We start from the raw sequence: 18,193 nt of genomic DNA on the forward strand, positions 1-18,193 counted from the left end.
ATGAGGCAAGGGCCATTCACACATCTAATTGTTTCACAATCTGTGACAAACTTTCAGTGAGATTGAAATAAAATAATAAGAATCATAGTAATTTGAGATACATGCGTTAAACTCTGAAATATTATTGCTTTATAAAAATTTTCACTTTCTTGAACCAAACTGAAACCAACTTCCTTTACACATTATCTGTTCCAAATCTTGAGTAACAAGCAGTCAAAAACAAGATGAAGAGATTATTGCTAAACATTTGAAAACTGTCATTCCTAGAAAAATGTCACTAGAAAATAAATGCAAGAGAAATATTTTCAATAATAGCACAACGAACACTCTAGTTCTGACCTTTAAAAGATGCCATAAGGATCCTAAGGCAGCTATATACAAATCTATGATATTTGTCTTCAAAAATAAAATAAGCAACTGATTTCTGTGTAATTTTTTAAGCCCAGTAGAGTGTTGCATCTTCTTTAATTTTGACAAATTATGTATTTCTATTCTGCTTCAGGATATGTAGTGCCTGGAAAAAGAAATCAACTGAAAACATGGTTCAAAACAGGTAATAGGATCTATAAATTCTAATTCATGGGGCTTATGCCTTCACTTATGCATCCTCATCATATGAGTCAAAAATGTTGCCATGAAATCTACGAGTCACCAGTAAACCAAAGGTAGATAGAATGTGGCACTGGAGTTCCTTGAAGCTGTTTATTTCCTTTTACTATTGCCTATAATTGACTAATCAGCTATAAATGAAAACAAGCTCTCCTCCTGTGCTTTCACTCTTTATTTTGTCTGTTTTTCTGTAATTCTACTCTCTACTTCTGACTTGCTTCACTAAAAATTCAGGTTCCTTTAATATAGTTCAAAAAGCAGAGTTAAGAAAAAGGTCATGATCCGTAACATTATACAGCTACCAGAAGTGCTGAGACATTTCATTTACCAGGTACTTTGCAGCGATTTAAAAATATGAAGTCTCTGCCCCTTAACATCCTAAGATGAAGAATTTATTTTACAAAGAGCATTAAAGCTTGCTTTCCATTTTATACAAAAACAGGGCCTAAGCAAAAGTTAATATAAAGCATTATCTACTTGAAAGATCTTGCAATATGCATACTATTGAATATGTAATCTCAGCAATCTCATTGCTGCGAATGTTTAGTATAATAACAAAGGCACTTCTTTGGGATATTACTATTAGAAGTCTTTCAGTCTTTTACAAGAACCACTTAAAATATTACACTATTTTAGTTAATTCAGAACAAGAACGTGGTAATTTAAATTGTAATTTTAGTGTAATTTTTAAACAAGGAAGAGGTGTTCTCCTGTAGGCCATATTCTGCTATTACACTATTTAGAAACATAGAACCCTTAGTGTTAGAATGGACCTCTAGTCCAACTCCCCTGCAATGAGCAGGCACACCACAGCTAGATCAGGTTGCTCAGAGCCTGACACAGCCTCACCTTGAAAGTCTCAGGGATGGAGCATCAAACACAACTAGGTAACCTATTCCAGTGCCTTATGACTTTCAGTACGAATTTTTTTTCCTTATATCTAACCTAAATCTACCCTCCCTGAGCTTGAAGCCATTTCCCCTCATTCTATCACCACAGATCCTGCTAAAGAATCTCTTCCCTTCTTTCCAGTACCTCTCCTTTAGATACTGAAAGGCTTCTACCAGGGTACCTTGGAGCCTTTCTCATCTCCAGGCTCAGAGCTCTCTCAGCCTGTCCTTGTAGGAGAGGTGTTCTATACTATGGATCATTTTTGTGGCCCTTCTGTGGACATTTGCCAACAGGTCTCTGTCTTTCCTGCACTGAAAACTCCCCATCTGAACACAGTACTCTAGGTGAGGCCTCAGCAATGCAAAGTAGAGGGGCAGGATCACCTCCCTAGCCCTGCTGGCCATTCTTCTTTTGATGCAGCCCAGAATACGGTTGGCTTTCTGGGCTGTGAGGGCACATTGTTGGCTCACGTCCGGCTTGCCATCCACCAGTATCTCCTTGTCTTTTTCAGCAGGGCTATGCTCAATCTTTTCATCTCCCAGCTTGTATTAGTAGTGAGAGTTGCCTCAGCCCAGGTGCAAGACCTTGCACTTGAATCTGTTGAACCTCATGAGGTTCACCTGGGCCCACTGCTCAAGCCTGTCTAGGTCCCTCTGAATGGCATCCCATCCCTCAGGTGTGTCAACCACACCCCACAGCTTGGTGTCATCAGCAAACTTGCTGAGGGTACACTCAACCCACTGTCAATGTCACTGACAAAGATATTAAAGAGCATCAACACCATCACTGACCCCTGATGTACACCACTCATCACCAATCTTAATCCAGACACTGAGCTAATTGAGCACCACTCTCTGGACACGATCTCATAGCCAGTTCTTCATTCTTTGAACAGTCTACCTATCAAATCCATATCTTTCCAATTTGGAGAGAAGGATGTTATGTGGTACCATATCAAAGACCTTACTGAAGTTGAGATAGATGACATCAGTGGCTCTTCCCTTGTCCATTGAGGTAATGACTCCATCATAAAAGGCCATTAGGTTGGTCAAACAGGATTTGCCCTTGGTGAAGCTATGCTGGTTCTCCTGTATCCTTCTATGTGCCTTAGCATAGCTTGCAGGAGGATCTGTTCCATGATGCACCTCTGCACAGAGGAACTGACAGGCTGGTAGTTCCCAGGGTCATATTTTTACTGTTTTTAAAAACAGGTATAATGTTTTCTTTTTTTCCAGTCACCAGGGACTTCACTTGATTGGCACGACTTTTGAAATATCACAGAGAGTGGCTTGGCAACTACATCAGACAATTCTCTTAGGACTCTGGGGTACATCTCATTGGACCCATAGACTTGCAGATGGTCAGGTTCTTCGGGGGGTCACGATGAGCCTGATCTTCCCTTAAAGTGGGGGGGGACATTGCTTTCCCAATCCCCTCCTACCAAAACAAATGTCTGGAGATAGCAGTTATCAGGGAAGACAGAAGTGAAAAAGTTGTTAAGTACCTCAGCCTTTTCCTTGTCTGTTATCAGCCTGCCTGTGTCACTCACTAGGGGATTATGCCTGACTTTCCTTTTCTGGTTGAGGTACCTGCCTTTCTTGTTCTTATTGGCATCCCTAATTTTAATTTACTGTGATCATAATACGTAAGAGCTGACTGTGCATTTAATAAAGGAGAGAAAATTTACTCCTAAATAATAGATGAAGGAACATTACGTTGCTCAACTGTAAATGATGTGCCCTGTGGCATACAAAGAAGAAGGCTGCATGTGCTGATTTGCTATACCTGGACACGGCTGTGTGTTGCAGAGGGCTTCTTCAGTATGCAGGCCAAGGCAAATATCTCCTCCGTATGCCGGTGCAGGATTGGTGCAGGAGCGGGTTCTCATGTAGTGCCCTCCTCCACAAGTTGCTGAGCACTTTGACCAAGATGACCAGCAAGACCAGCCTCCATCCACTGGAAAGACACAAAATATGAAATTATTCCAAATTATTATGTGATATGACATAATCCAGTCTGTCCTTTTCATATTTTGTGGACCTAATTTATAGCCTACTGAAATTAGTGGACATTTTTAGTTTCTACTGAATATAAGACAATGAATTGAATTCATACAGTATCATGATGCCATATCACAAAATGACTAAATTCCCATCTTTAAAAACCCACTGGTATATTGAGAAATCTAACAATGTTACTCATTCGCATAATACATCTTCAGAGAGTAGAATAGTAGTATTAAGGTAAAACTAATTTCAATTTTCTCTTCTTTTTTTGATTTGTGAAGAAATAAAATAACAAAGCTTGTTTAGCAGAATTGCTATAAGCCCAAAGTAAATTTTCAATCGCAAAGTAAAACATAGCCCAAAAATAGACAAAAAAAGAAGACTGCAGAATCTAGATCTTCTTTCATAACACAAGTGGGACTGCTTTAGCTGTACAATCCATTTCAGTTGATCAAACTCAGTTTCAGGGTTTAATGGGCCACTACAGTCTTTCTATAGCTCTAGCATAGATACCATTGGCAGAATGACATCAGTAGTTCCAAAAAGCAGCAAAAGAATGGCAAAAAGCAGTTGCTGCTTTAAATTTCAAACACACATTTTTGGAAAAGTTCTAAAAATAATAAAATTCATTGGTATTTACTGATTCGGGTATGCCAAATTGTCATTGTTTTATGATTTTTGTTACTGGTATTCCACATTATAACATCAGGTAATTCATTGGGAGTTAAGGAGTTAATGCTCCAGCTCTGTGGATCATTGATAGTTCTGCATATACCTGTTTCAGAAGAGAAGAAGTACTATATACCCCAGAGGACTGTGTGATGCTTTGTGTTTTTTCGTTTTCCCAACAAATGGGAAGATAAAACTGTTCATGTGTGCTCCCTAGCTGTCTTATCTTCAGTGTTAGCATAAGGCCTTTGGTTTTTCAGACACTCTCTCTCCCATTGTAGTTGATTTATTAGCTTCAATTCCAATTACATTGTATTATATTGTGTTATTTTGCGTTCCGATATCTTATTTAGTAAATCAACTTTTCTCCTCAGATCACTGCAGCTGTTTTATCTTTAGGCCCACCTTCCTTTTCCCTTTCCCTTTCCCCCTTCCCCTTTCCTGGGGCATGGGTCCCCTGCCCCATTCTTCACGGAACTGGGCCAAACCAAGCCTGTAAACCACTGATATAAATTCTTCATTTACAGACAGAGTTTTCAAAAGGTTATTCTGAAAAGTAGGCTGGATGTCACAGGAGCCCCATTTTTCAGACAACTTTCAAAACATGGCCACTGGACATTCCTTAATGAAAGTTCATGTAATTGCCTTTACTAAACTGGGTCCTTTGCAGCTGCTGTTCTTCAAGTTGTTGTTCCAGGATGTTTTTATGCCATTTATGGCCACATTTGGCCCATTTGCCAAAGTCTTTTTATCTGCAGCCACATAACAAAGTCAGGAATAAATTCTCCTTTGCAAATAGCCTCAGTATTTTCTCAACTTGTCTTTTAATTTTTGGAAAAAAAAATTAAAAAAACCTTTCCAAATATTCACATTTAGCAAAAATAAATTTCTTTTCAAACCACTATTTACAGTGTTTACATTTGCCTTCTTATTACTTAAATAAGGAACTGATTTGCCATGTCTCCACTCTATCAAAAGAAATCCAGTGCGTAATTTAATTGACATTAATAGAAGAGACCTTGTGTGTACTAATGGCATTTTACCAGTAAAGTTTTTCTAGTCTAGAATGCTGAAGAGCACGTAGTATTTGCATTTGTTCCCTTCCATCACTCAGAGTAGCAGATGGCATTTTACCACAGGAGAGAAAAATTTAATACTGACTGCTTTTAAGAATACAAAGTAAGAACATATTTACTGTTCACAATTTTTGCAGCGCACTCATTTAGGACATTCCTTGTATGACCTGACTTTGTTTTGCATTGAAAGATTGTCACTAGAGTCTCCAAAACAAAGCATTTTGCAGTGACTAGTTTTGACTCTTTCCATCCAGTTAATCAAAGAGCTTTTCAAGGGCTAAAATAATTTCACTGGTTTATTGAAAAGCTATTTCATAATTCTCTCGTACAAGCACAGAGGAAGTTCCAAATCTAATCTTAAGATGGAGACACAGTAAAATGATAAAAAAAAAAAGACTCAATTTGATTGCATTTTAAACCACAAATGCAGAAGGTGAGTCAAATAGAATGATTTCCCTGCAAAGACTTCAATAGTGACAAAATGAGCTAGAAGGTGGTTATTTTGATACTGAAACCATATGTGCATTTATGTTCAGATACAGCAAACCCTCAGGTTCTCATGTGCTAATCAAAGTATTTCACTAGTGCACATCTAATGCTGTTAGCATCCTAACCCTGTAAGCAAAGTTGTTGAATATAGATCATTTTTTTCTCTATATTTTTATAGTATATCAATCAAGAGAGCAAAGAGATGGTACTCTGTAACTAAAAGTAAAAACTCTTGCAAGTGATGTATCTCGCCTCTGACTGATTAGAATGAATTTGGGCAACCTGAGGCTATATGCAGAGCACATTATTTTGATTATAAAGGAATTCAATCGATGCTACATTTTTTTTTTTGTCCAGGATATTTTTATCAGTCAAATAATTTAGCTATACAGATGTATGAGAGCGTTTTACACTACCTATTGTAAACAAATACATGTCAATATAGTGCCTGACTCATTTTCTTACTCATATAGCCAACAGAAAACAATTTTTTTTGCCTGTGATAACTCTGGCAATGTGGTATTATGAAAGCTCATACCTAACAAAGCCACAGGTTATTAGTCTTCAGTGCTGGTGAAATATGCTGTGCAATTTTGTAACACTTTCAAGACAATACATGATATCTTGTAATCAGAACTTGCTTTTTATTTATTTATTTGCTTGTTTATTTATTTATTTATTTATAGCAATCCCAAATAAAAAAGCTGTTAATTAGTAACTCATTTCATGAGATATCAAATGTTATCTTCCCAGATATTCCTTCTTTTCTTTTTTTTTTTAATTTTTAAATTTAAAACAAATCTCTACTAGCTCAAATAAATAATCAGATGGATTCCCACTGCAGTATATAGACCTTTATGAAATCAAATGTCAGCCACAAATTGCCTAGACGGAAGATAAATTGTCTGCAAACATCCCCTATGTCTTGTTCAGTATAATAGAGGCAGTGATCCCCAACATTTTCCACATAATTTTCAGTGGACAAGAACGAACAATATAAAATGTGCATGCATTTGAAACTGCTGCCTGCTGTCTAACCATAGGTGATTGATAATAAGGAGACTGATGTGACATCCAGGAATGTCACCATGCTGCACAGCTGTGGTGGTCCATCTACACCTCAAGCCTCAGGATGTAACGGGAGAAGTGAGGTTGAGGGAAATGGAGAACAGACACAATATACCATAGAACGTTAATCATGGTTAAGCTGGACAGTGTAATTATAAGTGCTTTTCTTAGCAACTACTTACTGACAGTCTGCCATCCTAAATTTCTAGGGCTTTCAAGGACTGTCATAACTACCTCTTCTGTTTGTCCTCAGGACTTCTCTTTTTCAGCAACAGAGGATGATAAAGCATCATCATGGCTAAACAAGATCAAAGGAATGGGCATTTAGTTCTTCAGTTTTTACAAGACTTAAATAGAGTTCTGTGGTTTCTTTCATCTTTCTTTAAAGTTGCTTAGCAACACAGCTCCATCTTTTTTTGTGGTTTTTCTTTTTTTTTTTTCCTTTTGTCATGGAGTCCTGAATGTTATTTCTGCTTCTTATAGAAAGAAAAATACACAGCTGCAAGGAAAGTTCCAGCCACTACAGTCACTACACATACTTAGCAGTTTTGTGGAGCTATTGGACAAAAGAAAGTGGTTAAAGCATTCCCACAATGAATGATACAAACTGCCTGCATTTCCTGACAATTACTGAGGTTGGTCCCTCTGGAAAAAAGAAGCCTCTTCAGCTAGCAGGGAGCTCTCGAGCAATGTTTTTATCCTTTACATAAAGTAAGAAATTGTTTGCCTACTGACTGTGTGGTGGTTAATACATATTTCTTCACTATAATGAAAAGAAGTCAGGGGGAAGAGGTTGTTCTAGGGAGAAATGGTATACAGAAACATGACCTCCTGGGGACATGATAAAAAATACACACTGCTGGAGAACTTCCAAGAGACTTTTAAGTAAACTGGATATCCTGATATGCCCTTGGGTTTTATAAGAATAACAAAGGAAGTGTGGATGACACACTGGCCACACCTTCTTTCAAGAGAGCACATATAAGATTGCAGGCTTGTTTATATACTGCTTGGTCTCATTTAAAATTTAAAAAGACAATAACATTATTCTTCGGGGTTTTGGGTTAAGGTTTATACATTTTTATGTCCATCTTTCTGAAACCGTAGCAAAAGAGAGTAAATAAAGCTGAGAAAGGTCAATCTTTTCCACGAAGGAATATAAACAGAGGGGCAGTAGTCTCTTTCGACTGAATTGCAAGTGGTGTGCTTTACAACAGCTGAGTAAAAATTAAGTCTAGGGGCACTGGCTGTTGTGCAGTTTACAGACCTAAAAGAGTACTACTCCCATCCAGGCACCCAAGGATCATCCCTTTCCAAATCACTTAGTCTTTTTCTTAATCCTGTGAGATATAGCTGCATGTGTTTTACTGTGGAAAAGGGAACTTTTGATAGCAAAGTCTACAAAGACCAAGTCTTGTTTCTGTGATGCTAGTTACCTTTTATTCATAAAAGCAGAGCTAGATGAAACAAGTGTTCTATTTAGTGCAGTGCAGAAATACAGAAGGCAAACTAATGCTTTTACGAAAGGCACAACAAAACCTAAGGATCAGATTGAGTTTAACTCTGCAGCTGAGACCTGTAGGTTAGAAGAGTAATAGTTGCTTCCAAACAACAGTTCAGTTCTCTCCACACTGGCAACAGAAGAAGCCTAGAGAGATCAGTGCATATGGAGAGATGGGCTTCAGAAGCCTCAGAGACAAGCATTATTGCCACTAGAGTCATTTTCTTTTCCTCTGGTTTAGGAATTTACTGCACAATACTTTTGCCTATTTCTTTAAATACTTCTTTGTTTCCTCATGGCCAAGTATGAATAGGTAAAAAAAAAAAAAAAAAAAAAGGAAAAAAAAGAAAAATAATAATGAAGAAAAAAGCAGTGATCAATAATTAACTAGGGGATGTATATATATATACATATTTCACGAAGCCATATATTGGTACATGAATGCTTGCAGTTAATTTATTCAGTTATTTAGTTCTTTTCAAACAAAACATAATCTCTGAAACAAACTAAAACCACTATGATAACAAAGGTAAACTGATGAAATCCCAAAATATTGGCAAGGAGAGTCATAGTTTCAAATCACAGGCAGAAAACGTCCTTTTCCACTGATCCACCAATATCATCTCAGTAGTAGGGGGAATAAAATTCCATCAAAGAGCTAAAATGGCATGTATTTAGACTGTCTATTAATGGCACTTCGGTGAAGGGACTCTGCCAAAAAAGAAAAGAGAAGTCAACAAGAAACAAAGCAAAACAAAGATGAAGAAAAACTTGTCTTTTCCTACAGTAATAACTGGACCGATGCGTAATGCCATGAGCTAGGACAAAACATCATATATTTGTTATAATAACTAAAATTGTTATTATTTCCAGGAAAATAGGTCATTTAGTGAGTAAATTCCTGTAATGTTAGTAAATCTGCTGAATTTACCACTCAAAATCATAGAATCATAGAATCATAGGAGTTGGAAGGTACCTCAAGAGATCATCAAGTCCAACCCCAAAACTGTTCTTCATCACCTTATTTCTCTTCATGTTGTAAATATTCCACAAACCCTCAAGATTAACAAAATCCTTATATGCGAGATTATAGCTTCCTTCTTTTTATACTGACCACATATCAGTAACAAAAAGAAAACAGAAACATATTCATGGTTTCTTTCTGTAGTTATTAAGACTGTTCAGTGCTTGCCAGCTCAACTCTATTTATCACATCTCTGAGCCATAAAAAAGGAGACGAGGTGCAGGGCCAAAACATAATTTGACAGTGCAGATTCCCCTGCCTCACAGAACAGTTTGGCTGCTTGGAAACTAAGTAGTGCAAATAGGTCTTACTATACGCTAATTTACAGATTATTTCCACAGATTATGTCAGAGACATCTAGTTACTTGAAGCCAAAATCTAAATCTTGTACAGTGTAGACAAATTGTATTCCTGGGCTTGGGTGCAATTAATTTCTGGTAAATTTCTGGCACTATTCAATTTACCACCATATATTTAGCCTTTGAGTACTATAAACAAAAATTGACCTGCCCAGTAACTCCTAGCAATCCACACTTCAGAGTGTATTATTTCCCTGGCTGTGGAAGAAACTTAACAGTATTTTCTCTCTCCCCTCAAGAACAATTTAGGAGTAGCTGCTGAAGGCAGCTTCAAGTTGCCATCAGTATTTTTCTGTCAAGTTATAGGATCCTGCTCTACATTTAATAATAACTTGTTGGCTATTAGTATGTATATTTTAAATTATTCCACAAGACACTCAACTAGGCAAGAGAGCCCCATGCACTTACTTTGTGATTGCTCTGTGGGCTTTTTCATTGTGTCAGTCCTCCAGAATGACACTGAGTCAAACTTTAATGATTTAGATACATTTAAGTCCTATTGACTTCCAGCAGGACTTAAGCATTACTCAGTATATTTCTCCATCACTCATCTTTTTTATCAATTCCTCCTGCCTTCATTAAGTAAAATATGCAGAAAAACAGAACCTAAGCCAGAATCAACAAGAATGCTTCTTTATGACTGCCAATTCACTCCTTCCTACTAATTGGTATATTTCTGAAAAATTAACGACCGGGCTATGATGGGTGCTATCGAGGAACGTGTGAAGTGGTCCTTACTCTGAACAAACTCAAGGAAATCTTTCAAAGTATCAAATTCTTCTGTGCTGCATTTTTATTTCTAGTAGTATGGCCAGTTTTATAGCACCACAGTCAGAACAAAATTCCCTCACTTTCATTTTCCTTTCTGTCTCCATCTCTCTACTTACACAAACAAGACTGAATCATGCAGAGTTCCTGTTTTATTGCACAGTGGCAAGTGGGGCATGACATATTTATTCCTGCTCAGTCTCTGCATCTCTATCTATTGCCTACTATAACTGAGAAAGTAATATCATGATGAGATCTGCACCCACACCGATCTTTCCCATGATCATCACCAAGGACTCTATGATCAAAACCTAAAAAGGATGTTTCAGAAACTCGCTTAGATAGCTTGGGTAAGAATGACTTTATATATTAGTCCTGAATACAGGCACCTGGGAAATAAAAACTAGTCACCTAGGACAGTGGTTAATAGGAAGGTTAAAAAGTGATCCACCCACAAGTTTTTTCGGCTGCCTGATCTCTGTGCCCCTGCTGTGGAGTCTGTCAGGTTTGAATGCTTTGTCTGGTCCAGGATAGGCTGGACCAAAGGCTCTTCACCTATGTATTGTTCACGTCTTAACTTTCTTCTTGAGGTTTCATGATGACAACCTAGCAGATATTCAAGTTTACCAGAATTCATTTTCATCAATACACTTTTCCAATTAAAAAAAATCACCTTCCACAGATTTCTGAGCAGGCTTCAGTTATGAATAAGCCTTATTCAGCAATAGGTTTTTTTTCTTCCATTTCATCATGATAAATTAAGTCTGCCACTTACAATGTTTTGCCTTCAAATTTATCTGAGATCTGACTGAGGCTTATATTTCTTTTTAATTATAAACAACAATTCTGTTGCTGAGGACCTTCATAAATCCTTGTGGGTTATCATATATCTAAATATGTCATTCAAGCTGTGTATCTTTGTTCAAATCTACTTTGCACCAGAAATACAAATGAAATTTGTCTCTGAAGAATTATACTAAATACAGGGACATTTGGATGTCTGTTTTTAGACAGGTGTGAGGTGACTAGAACCAAGATGCCTTTTTCTTCCTATATCTTTAAGATACAAAAATGATTTATAACCCAAAGTAGGTTCTTGAAAACATGTATTCTACTTGCAATCCTTTTTACAGAATCATAACAAATACCACTTTGATGAAGGAGAAGCTCAAAATTCCATGAATAATCTAAGGCCTGGCTGAGACGCCACCAATTCTAGTGCCCAATCCTGAACTCTATTTGCTAGATGTTCTACACTCAAAAGCTAGCACATTTAATTCTAGCAATCACTGTAGTGAAAACAATATTTTGAATTTAAGACTGTTCCAGCTTTCTCATAATTTATTTCTTCTTTTACTAGCTTACTTATTAAAGTTGTGTTTTTACAATCAAAGTCTTAAAAGTGGAAGACGACATAGCCATTAATACTGTTAATGGTAAACTGATTGACATTAGTGGGGAATCTCACTCAAATCCACTTTAATGTAACTGTTGAGATTCTATTAGGTATGAAACACATTACTGAGCAAACTTGTGAAAATCTTTTGCCAGAGGTAAAGAAAAATGATTTCTTGAAAAAAAAAAAAAAGGAAAAAAAAAAAAGACTTTTCCACATGGTATTTACCCATCAATCATGTCTTACATACATACTCACCTTATTTAAAGTTATTCTTGCATCATAAAATACAATAGGTTTCACTTTTATAGGCAGTTATCATGAATATGCCTCCTAAAATAGAACTCAATCACAGACATTTCTGTGTATACTGGACTAAGCTAATTTGTTTCCTCAGAAATAAGAGGTTTACATATCAATTACTTGTTCTGTAATTTCCTTACACAAGACAAAACAAAACCCAGTGTAACTGTCTGAAACAAACCACCAAACCCATGCCATGAAGAAAAGTTACTATATTTCCACATTCTTCTCTTGTTCTAGTTGACTCTTACCTGGACAAGGTAAAATGTTGCATTCCTGGTACTCTAGAGATGGACCAAGGCAAGGAAGACCACCATATTTGGGCTCAGGATTGCTGCAGACTCGTTTGCGATTCCGTATACCTCTACTGCAGTCACGACTGCACTGTGACCACGGAGACCAAGGAGACCAGGCACCATTAATGGTGTGAGCAGAATATCGTCCAGAACGCAAGAAATCCCCTGATAATCCTAATAAAATAAAGGTAGAAGAACAATACAGAATTAAAATAATATCTCACCTTAAATCATCTTATCATTTGTGTATTTACTCATATAACTAGGAGTGTCTCATCCTTTAATCTCACAAACCAAACTCTAGGTTCATCTCAATAATTTCTTCCATTGTAGAAATTTTATAATCACTAACTTGCACGGAATGGAGGGAAGATCTGAATCCAGCTCTTAACTATTATTGCCTCTGTTTTAGAGCAATAAGCTGGCACAGAAGACAGAACAGAACTGCCTATGGCCACTCACTGAGCTACTTCTGGTCTCACTGCTGAGTTTTGCCCACTTCCTCCACCTAGTCTGTCTCACTAGCACTTGCAGTACCAAGAAGTTCATGGGTTTTCTGGAAAGCAGTGCACCATCTCTGTGACAAATATAGTCAGATTTTAGACAGTGTACAGCTATAATTGAACAAAGTCTAGTGAAACTGCCATTTTGTGAAGAACAATGCTCTGTCAGTTCACAAAACCTTTTTTTTTTTTCCCCCATGAGTCGAAGTGGTTTAAACCACATACAGACTATAAAGATTAATCTTTTGGAGATAGACATGATAAAATACTTCCTAGTGAACAAAACTATTTGGGAAGCTGAAAACAACTTTTCTAAGATAGTTTAATACCAATAAAAGGCATTAGATTATACAGGGAAGGAAACTGAAGTCCATTATTTATCAATAGAAGGGAAATACACAGTATTACGTTCAAAGGATATGACCAATATGCTTGGATATAGCCCCAGATAAAGCTGTTTTAATAAGGTGCAGTTAATTGCAGTGTTTTTGTCAATTGCAGGCTTGATCCTGCATGGAAAGAGACCCCCTCAGCTATACTCAGAACAGCACTGGATTCACTTGAGCTGTAGCATTGTTGCTAAGCATCACTAATAAACATTTCTGGGATTTCCTACTGTGCCAAAGCAGTTCACTTTCACCATTGCTGGCAACAGTGGAGATTCTACGATCGGTGGACTACTAACTAATGCTTTCATTATAAGCACTTATTTCACAGAAGTGAAACAGCTATGCCCCATTTCTACCAGTGCATAAGGCATTAATAAGTTCTGCCCTGAAAAGTACATTCAAAATCAACTCACAACAGATGAGTCTTGCATAGTTTCATTCAACACTTGATAACAACAGGCAGTATTGGAATGATGATGCAATGACACAGAAATACATCTAATAAGAAACTGTTGAGATTAGTAAAAACAAAACAAAAGATGAGAATATAAAATGACTAAAAATGGATAAAACCATTCAGTTATTATAGAGGAAAACAATTTCTCTCCTGCTGAGTCAGATTCTATTACACAAAGATATTAAAAGCAGCATTTCAAGAAACGTGACACATATTCAAATCCAAAATGAGAGCAAGTACAGAGAAATACTGCAGGAATAATTAATTTACCTCTGTAAAGGACAAACAACCCCATCTCCATTAAAAAAAAAAAAAGAAGAAAAGAAAATTAACAAAAAAAACCCACAACAACTTTATATCATTGAGACGGCCAGATTAAATACACAGTGAGCTGTGAGATCAAAATAATTGTATTTTTTCAATACCAGGACTTCAAATGAGGGTTGTTGGGGAGTTTTTGGCTATCACATTAGCAGCAGTGCAAACAATGGCAGAAGTGTTCTTATTCAGACTAAACTGCCTGTTATTTTCTTCATAAAACACTGTAGCATGTATCACTTCATACCATTACTAGTATATGCTGAAGACATCTTCAGAATAGATGTATATTTTTCAGACCTACAGAAAATGTGCAAACTTATTTGGTATTATTTTACCAAATTTCTTGCAATTTAAATTGGAAGGTGAAAGAGAGAGGAATCAGCTACTCTGATGTAGTATGTGCTTTGGTCTGCAGCAAGTGTTAATGTGTTTTCCTCTTTACAAGGCATCTTTCTGCAGATTTACAGATGTATATACAGTATTCATATAGGGGCTTTTAGAACTTTCCCCTTTGACAGAAAATGCATACTAAAAATTACCATTATGACAATAATGACATTTAAAATAGCAAGAACAATTCACCTTCTGGAAAAACTCAACTATATATTACTTTGCTCATATATTTACTTATATGACCTTATAACCTTCCACAACGGGGTTCCTAGGTTTGTGGATAAAGGAAGAACAGAGGATGCTACTTATCTCAACTTAAGTAAGAGTTTTGACACTTTTCTCCGTAACATCCTCACAGACAAGTCTACTGAATATGGTCTTGATAAGTGGACAGTGATGTAGACTGAAAACAATCTGAACAGCCATGCTCAGAGGTTTGTGATCACTTGCTCAAAAACCAGGTGGAGGCAAATTAATAGTGTCATGTGCCAGAGGTCAATACCAGATCCAACTCTGTTTAACTTCTTCAGTGACGTGCACAATGGGGCAGAGGGCACTCTCAGCAACTTTGCTAATGATACAAAACTGAGTGGAATGACTGATGCATCAGATGGTTGTACTGTACCTCCACTGGGCAACAAGGAACTTCAATACCTCATAGTGTTTTTGCATAAGATAATTCCACTGAGTGTAAGTTACTATATTTAACAGATATTTGATATGCTTCATGAGTATATACACTGAAGCCTAAAGTGAGGTAATTTTTAGACAGTTTTAATGTTAGATTGTATAGACATTTTCCTTAAGCCATGTGCAAAACTTTGAATGGGTTATTTATAATACCTGTCTGCCCTCTATGTGGCCACCATATGAAACCCCAAAGGCAGAGAACAAACAGCATTACTTTCCTCTAAATCAAACTTGTCAGAAAAGCATGAATACAGTATGCAAATGCCATGCCTGGTTATCTGAAGTCTGCTTGGCTATCTGTAGTCTTACAACATTCTTGAAGAATGTACTGTTTCCTTGGCAAGAAGTTCAACCTCTAAGCTCACACTCCAAAGGAAATTGCTCTGCTAGCATCTGATGGTGAAACATAATTCTATTTAATGTGGTATTACTATAGTTATGCAAGGAGATTATAGGCAATGAGAAAAATTCTAATTAATGGCTCTCTTCTGCACAGAACAAAGAACTCATCTTTGTAGAACAAAACTTTGGTAATAATACATTGAAGGGAAGGGAAGTCATCCAGAAGGACCTGGACAGGCTGAAGAAGTGGATCCTGTGAACCTAATGAAGTTCATCAAGGCCAAGTGCAAGGTGCTGCACTTGGAGTAGGGCAATCCCAGGTATTTATACAGACTGGGGGAAGAACTCCTGGAGAGCAGCCCTGTGGAGAAGGACTTGGGGGCCTTGGTAGAAGAGAAGCTGGACGTGGGACAGAAGTGAGCTCCTGCAGCCCAGAGGGCCAACTATATCCTGGGCTGCATTAAAAAAAGGGGTGGCCAGCAGGGAGAGGGAGCTGATTGTCCCCCTCTACTCAGCTCCTGAGTGGCCCCATATGGAGTACTGCATCCAGACCTGGGGCCTCCAGCACAAGAAAGACACAGAGCTCTTGGAATGGGTTCTGAGGAGGGCCCCTAAAAAGATCAGAGAACTGGAGCACCTCTCCTACAAGGAAAGGTAGAACGAATTGGGCTTGTTTAGCTTGGAGAAGAGAAAGCTCTGGGGAGACCTCACTGTGGCCTTCTGGTACTTGAAGGGAGCATATAAACAAACAGGAGGGGGAATGATTGTTCACACAGGTTGATAGTGTGTATAGTGGTGATAGTGATAGTGATGATAGTGTGATACCTGTGACAATCAGGAATGGTTTTAAACTAAGACAGAAGAGATTTAGATTAGATGTTAGGAGGAAGTTTTTCATGCAGAAAGTGGTGATGCACTGGAACAGGCTGCCCAGAGAGGTGCTGAAAGCCCCATACCTGAAGACATTCAAGGCAAGGCTGGATGTGGTTTTGGGCAGCCTGCTCTAGTGGTTGGTGATCCTTCCCATGGCAGGGGGATTGAAACTAGAAGATCTTTGAGGTCCTTTCCAATCGAGGCCATTCTATGATTCTATGATAAGTTATGGAAGGATGCTGTGCTGGTATTAATCTTTCTACAGAAGCCACCAAACTGGGACAGTTCAACACAGAGATAACAAAAGCAGTGTTTAACAGCATCTGGGATATGGTCACATCTGATGTTTCCTTGTTATCTTGCCAGATATTAATGAAAGCATCTGCCAAAATTAATGGACTTCCATGAGATCCTTCTGTTCCAAAAGCCATAGCTATACTACAGAACTCTTATTCATATGCCTTCTTCCCAGGAAATCAAAGAGCAGTAGAGGGATGTTGTGCTGCCTCAGACCCAAACGTGGGAGCAGGGAAGTGTCCCTGGATCATGTGCTTTAGAGGCAGTCAGTAAATTTTATCACAGCAAATCATAATACTGTCCTGTTCCCCTGCAAATATTCCACTCCATACTGTTCTGACATTCATAATCAGAAAGTGTCTGAGTAAACACACTCAATATAAAATGTGGCTAACGGAGACATAATGCTGTCTCTTTTCTCCAGAAGCATATTAGTTAATGTGACCACTCTGAAAGTCAGATGGTTGGATTTGATCTTTCATTACAGAACAATTAAGGATTTGCAGACAAAAAAAAAAAGTCACAGAATGAGCATGAATTAATGATGAGGTTATGAGGGCACTCATTACAAAGAACAGACAGATGTATTCTAGCTCCCGCCCTGATGACAACTCAATATTAAGTATTTAAATATTCAAAAGTATTAACATTCATCAGCAAAGATCCTTCTCTCTGATAATATTACTATGCAACAGGATCACTCTCTGCCATAGTTTTGGCTGGGATAGTCTTCTTGTTTTTTTGCAGAAGCTTGTAGGATGCTGTGTTTTGGATTTTTGATGAAAAAATACATTGATCCAAGGATTAATAATTTACAAATGAATTGAAGCAGGAGTTGCAGCAAAATGCAACAAATAAGTGACAATATTAGTACATTGAAGTGTCTGATGTTCAGAAGTGAAAAAAATCTTCAAGCTACTCAGGCAAAGAAGACATCTGACCCCACACTCTAGCTCTTTTGCTCTCCACCTGAGGGCTGTATTTAACAAAATGAAGACTGTCTGAAAAAAAAATATTGAGAATTAGAAAGCTGAAGGACTCAGCAACTATTTTCTTTGTGGCCTCAGATAAAACAGATGCTTCCAGTTGTATTTATTTTTTTTTCACCTGAACCACGTGTTGCAAAAATACAAAAAGGTCATATATGTGGAAAGAAAAGGTATTAACTATAATTATTAAATATAAATATTTCTTTCTGAAACTACTATTTAAATATAAATGCTGATATATAATTACATCAAAAATGAGATAAAAGACTGTCATTTAATGAAATACATTAACAAACTTAGAGTGACTTCAAAGTTTTATTTATATATATATGTAATTATATATGTAAGTATACACACACACACATGCACACACACACAATATTTATTCTAAACTATGTGTTGGTGGTAGGGAAGGAACAAAATTCAGACACAAAACAATTCAACTTAAGGGTAACTAGATTTGAGAAGAGTTTTGTAGGAGTTC

At 37.3% G+C, this 18,193-nt stretch overlaps 1 protein-coding gene across 2 annotated transcripts in view; it reads right to left on the reverse strand.

Moving 5' to 3' along the window:
* The window catches only part of SEMA5A (semaphorin 5A), a 311,498-nt gene that overhangs the window by 11,118 nt on the left and 282,187 nt on the right, over positions 1 to 18,193 (reverse strand). For both annotated transcript variants that reach the window (XM_065752815.1, XM_065752816.1), the window contains exons 18-19: positions 12,411 to 12,629; positions 3,286 to 3,456 (exon numbers count right to left, since the gene is read on the reverse strand). In XM_065752815.1, coding sequence (XP_065608887.1) covers positions 3,286 to 3,456; positions 12,411 to 12,629 — 390 coding nt within the window. The remainder of the gene's footprint in view (positions 1 to 3,285; positions 3,457 to 12,410; positions 12,630 to 18,193) is intronic.

Source organism: Cyrtonyx montezumae, unplaced genomic scaffold (assembly GCF_038088225.1).
Source record: "Cyrtonyx montezumae isolate F1298 unplaced genomic scaffold, pur_monq_1.0 scaffold_8, whole genome shotgun sequence".
Lineage (NCBI taxonomy): Eukaryota > Metazoa > Chordata > Aves > Galliformes > Odontophoridae > Cyrtonyx > Cyrtonyx montezumae.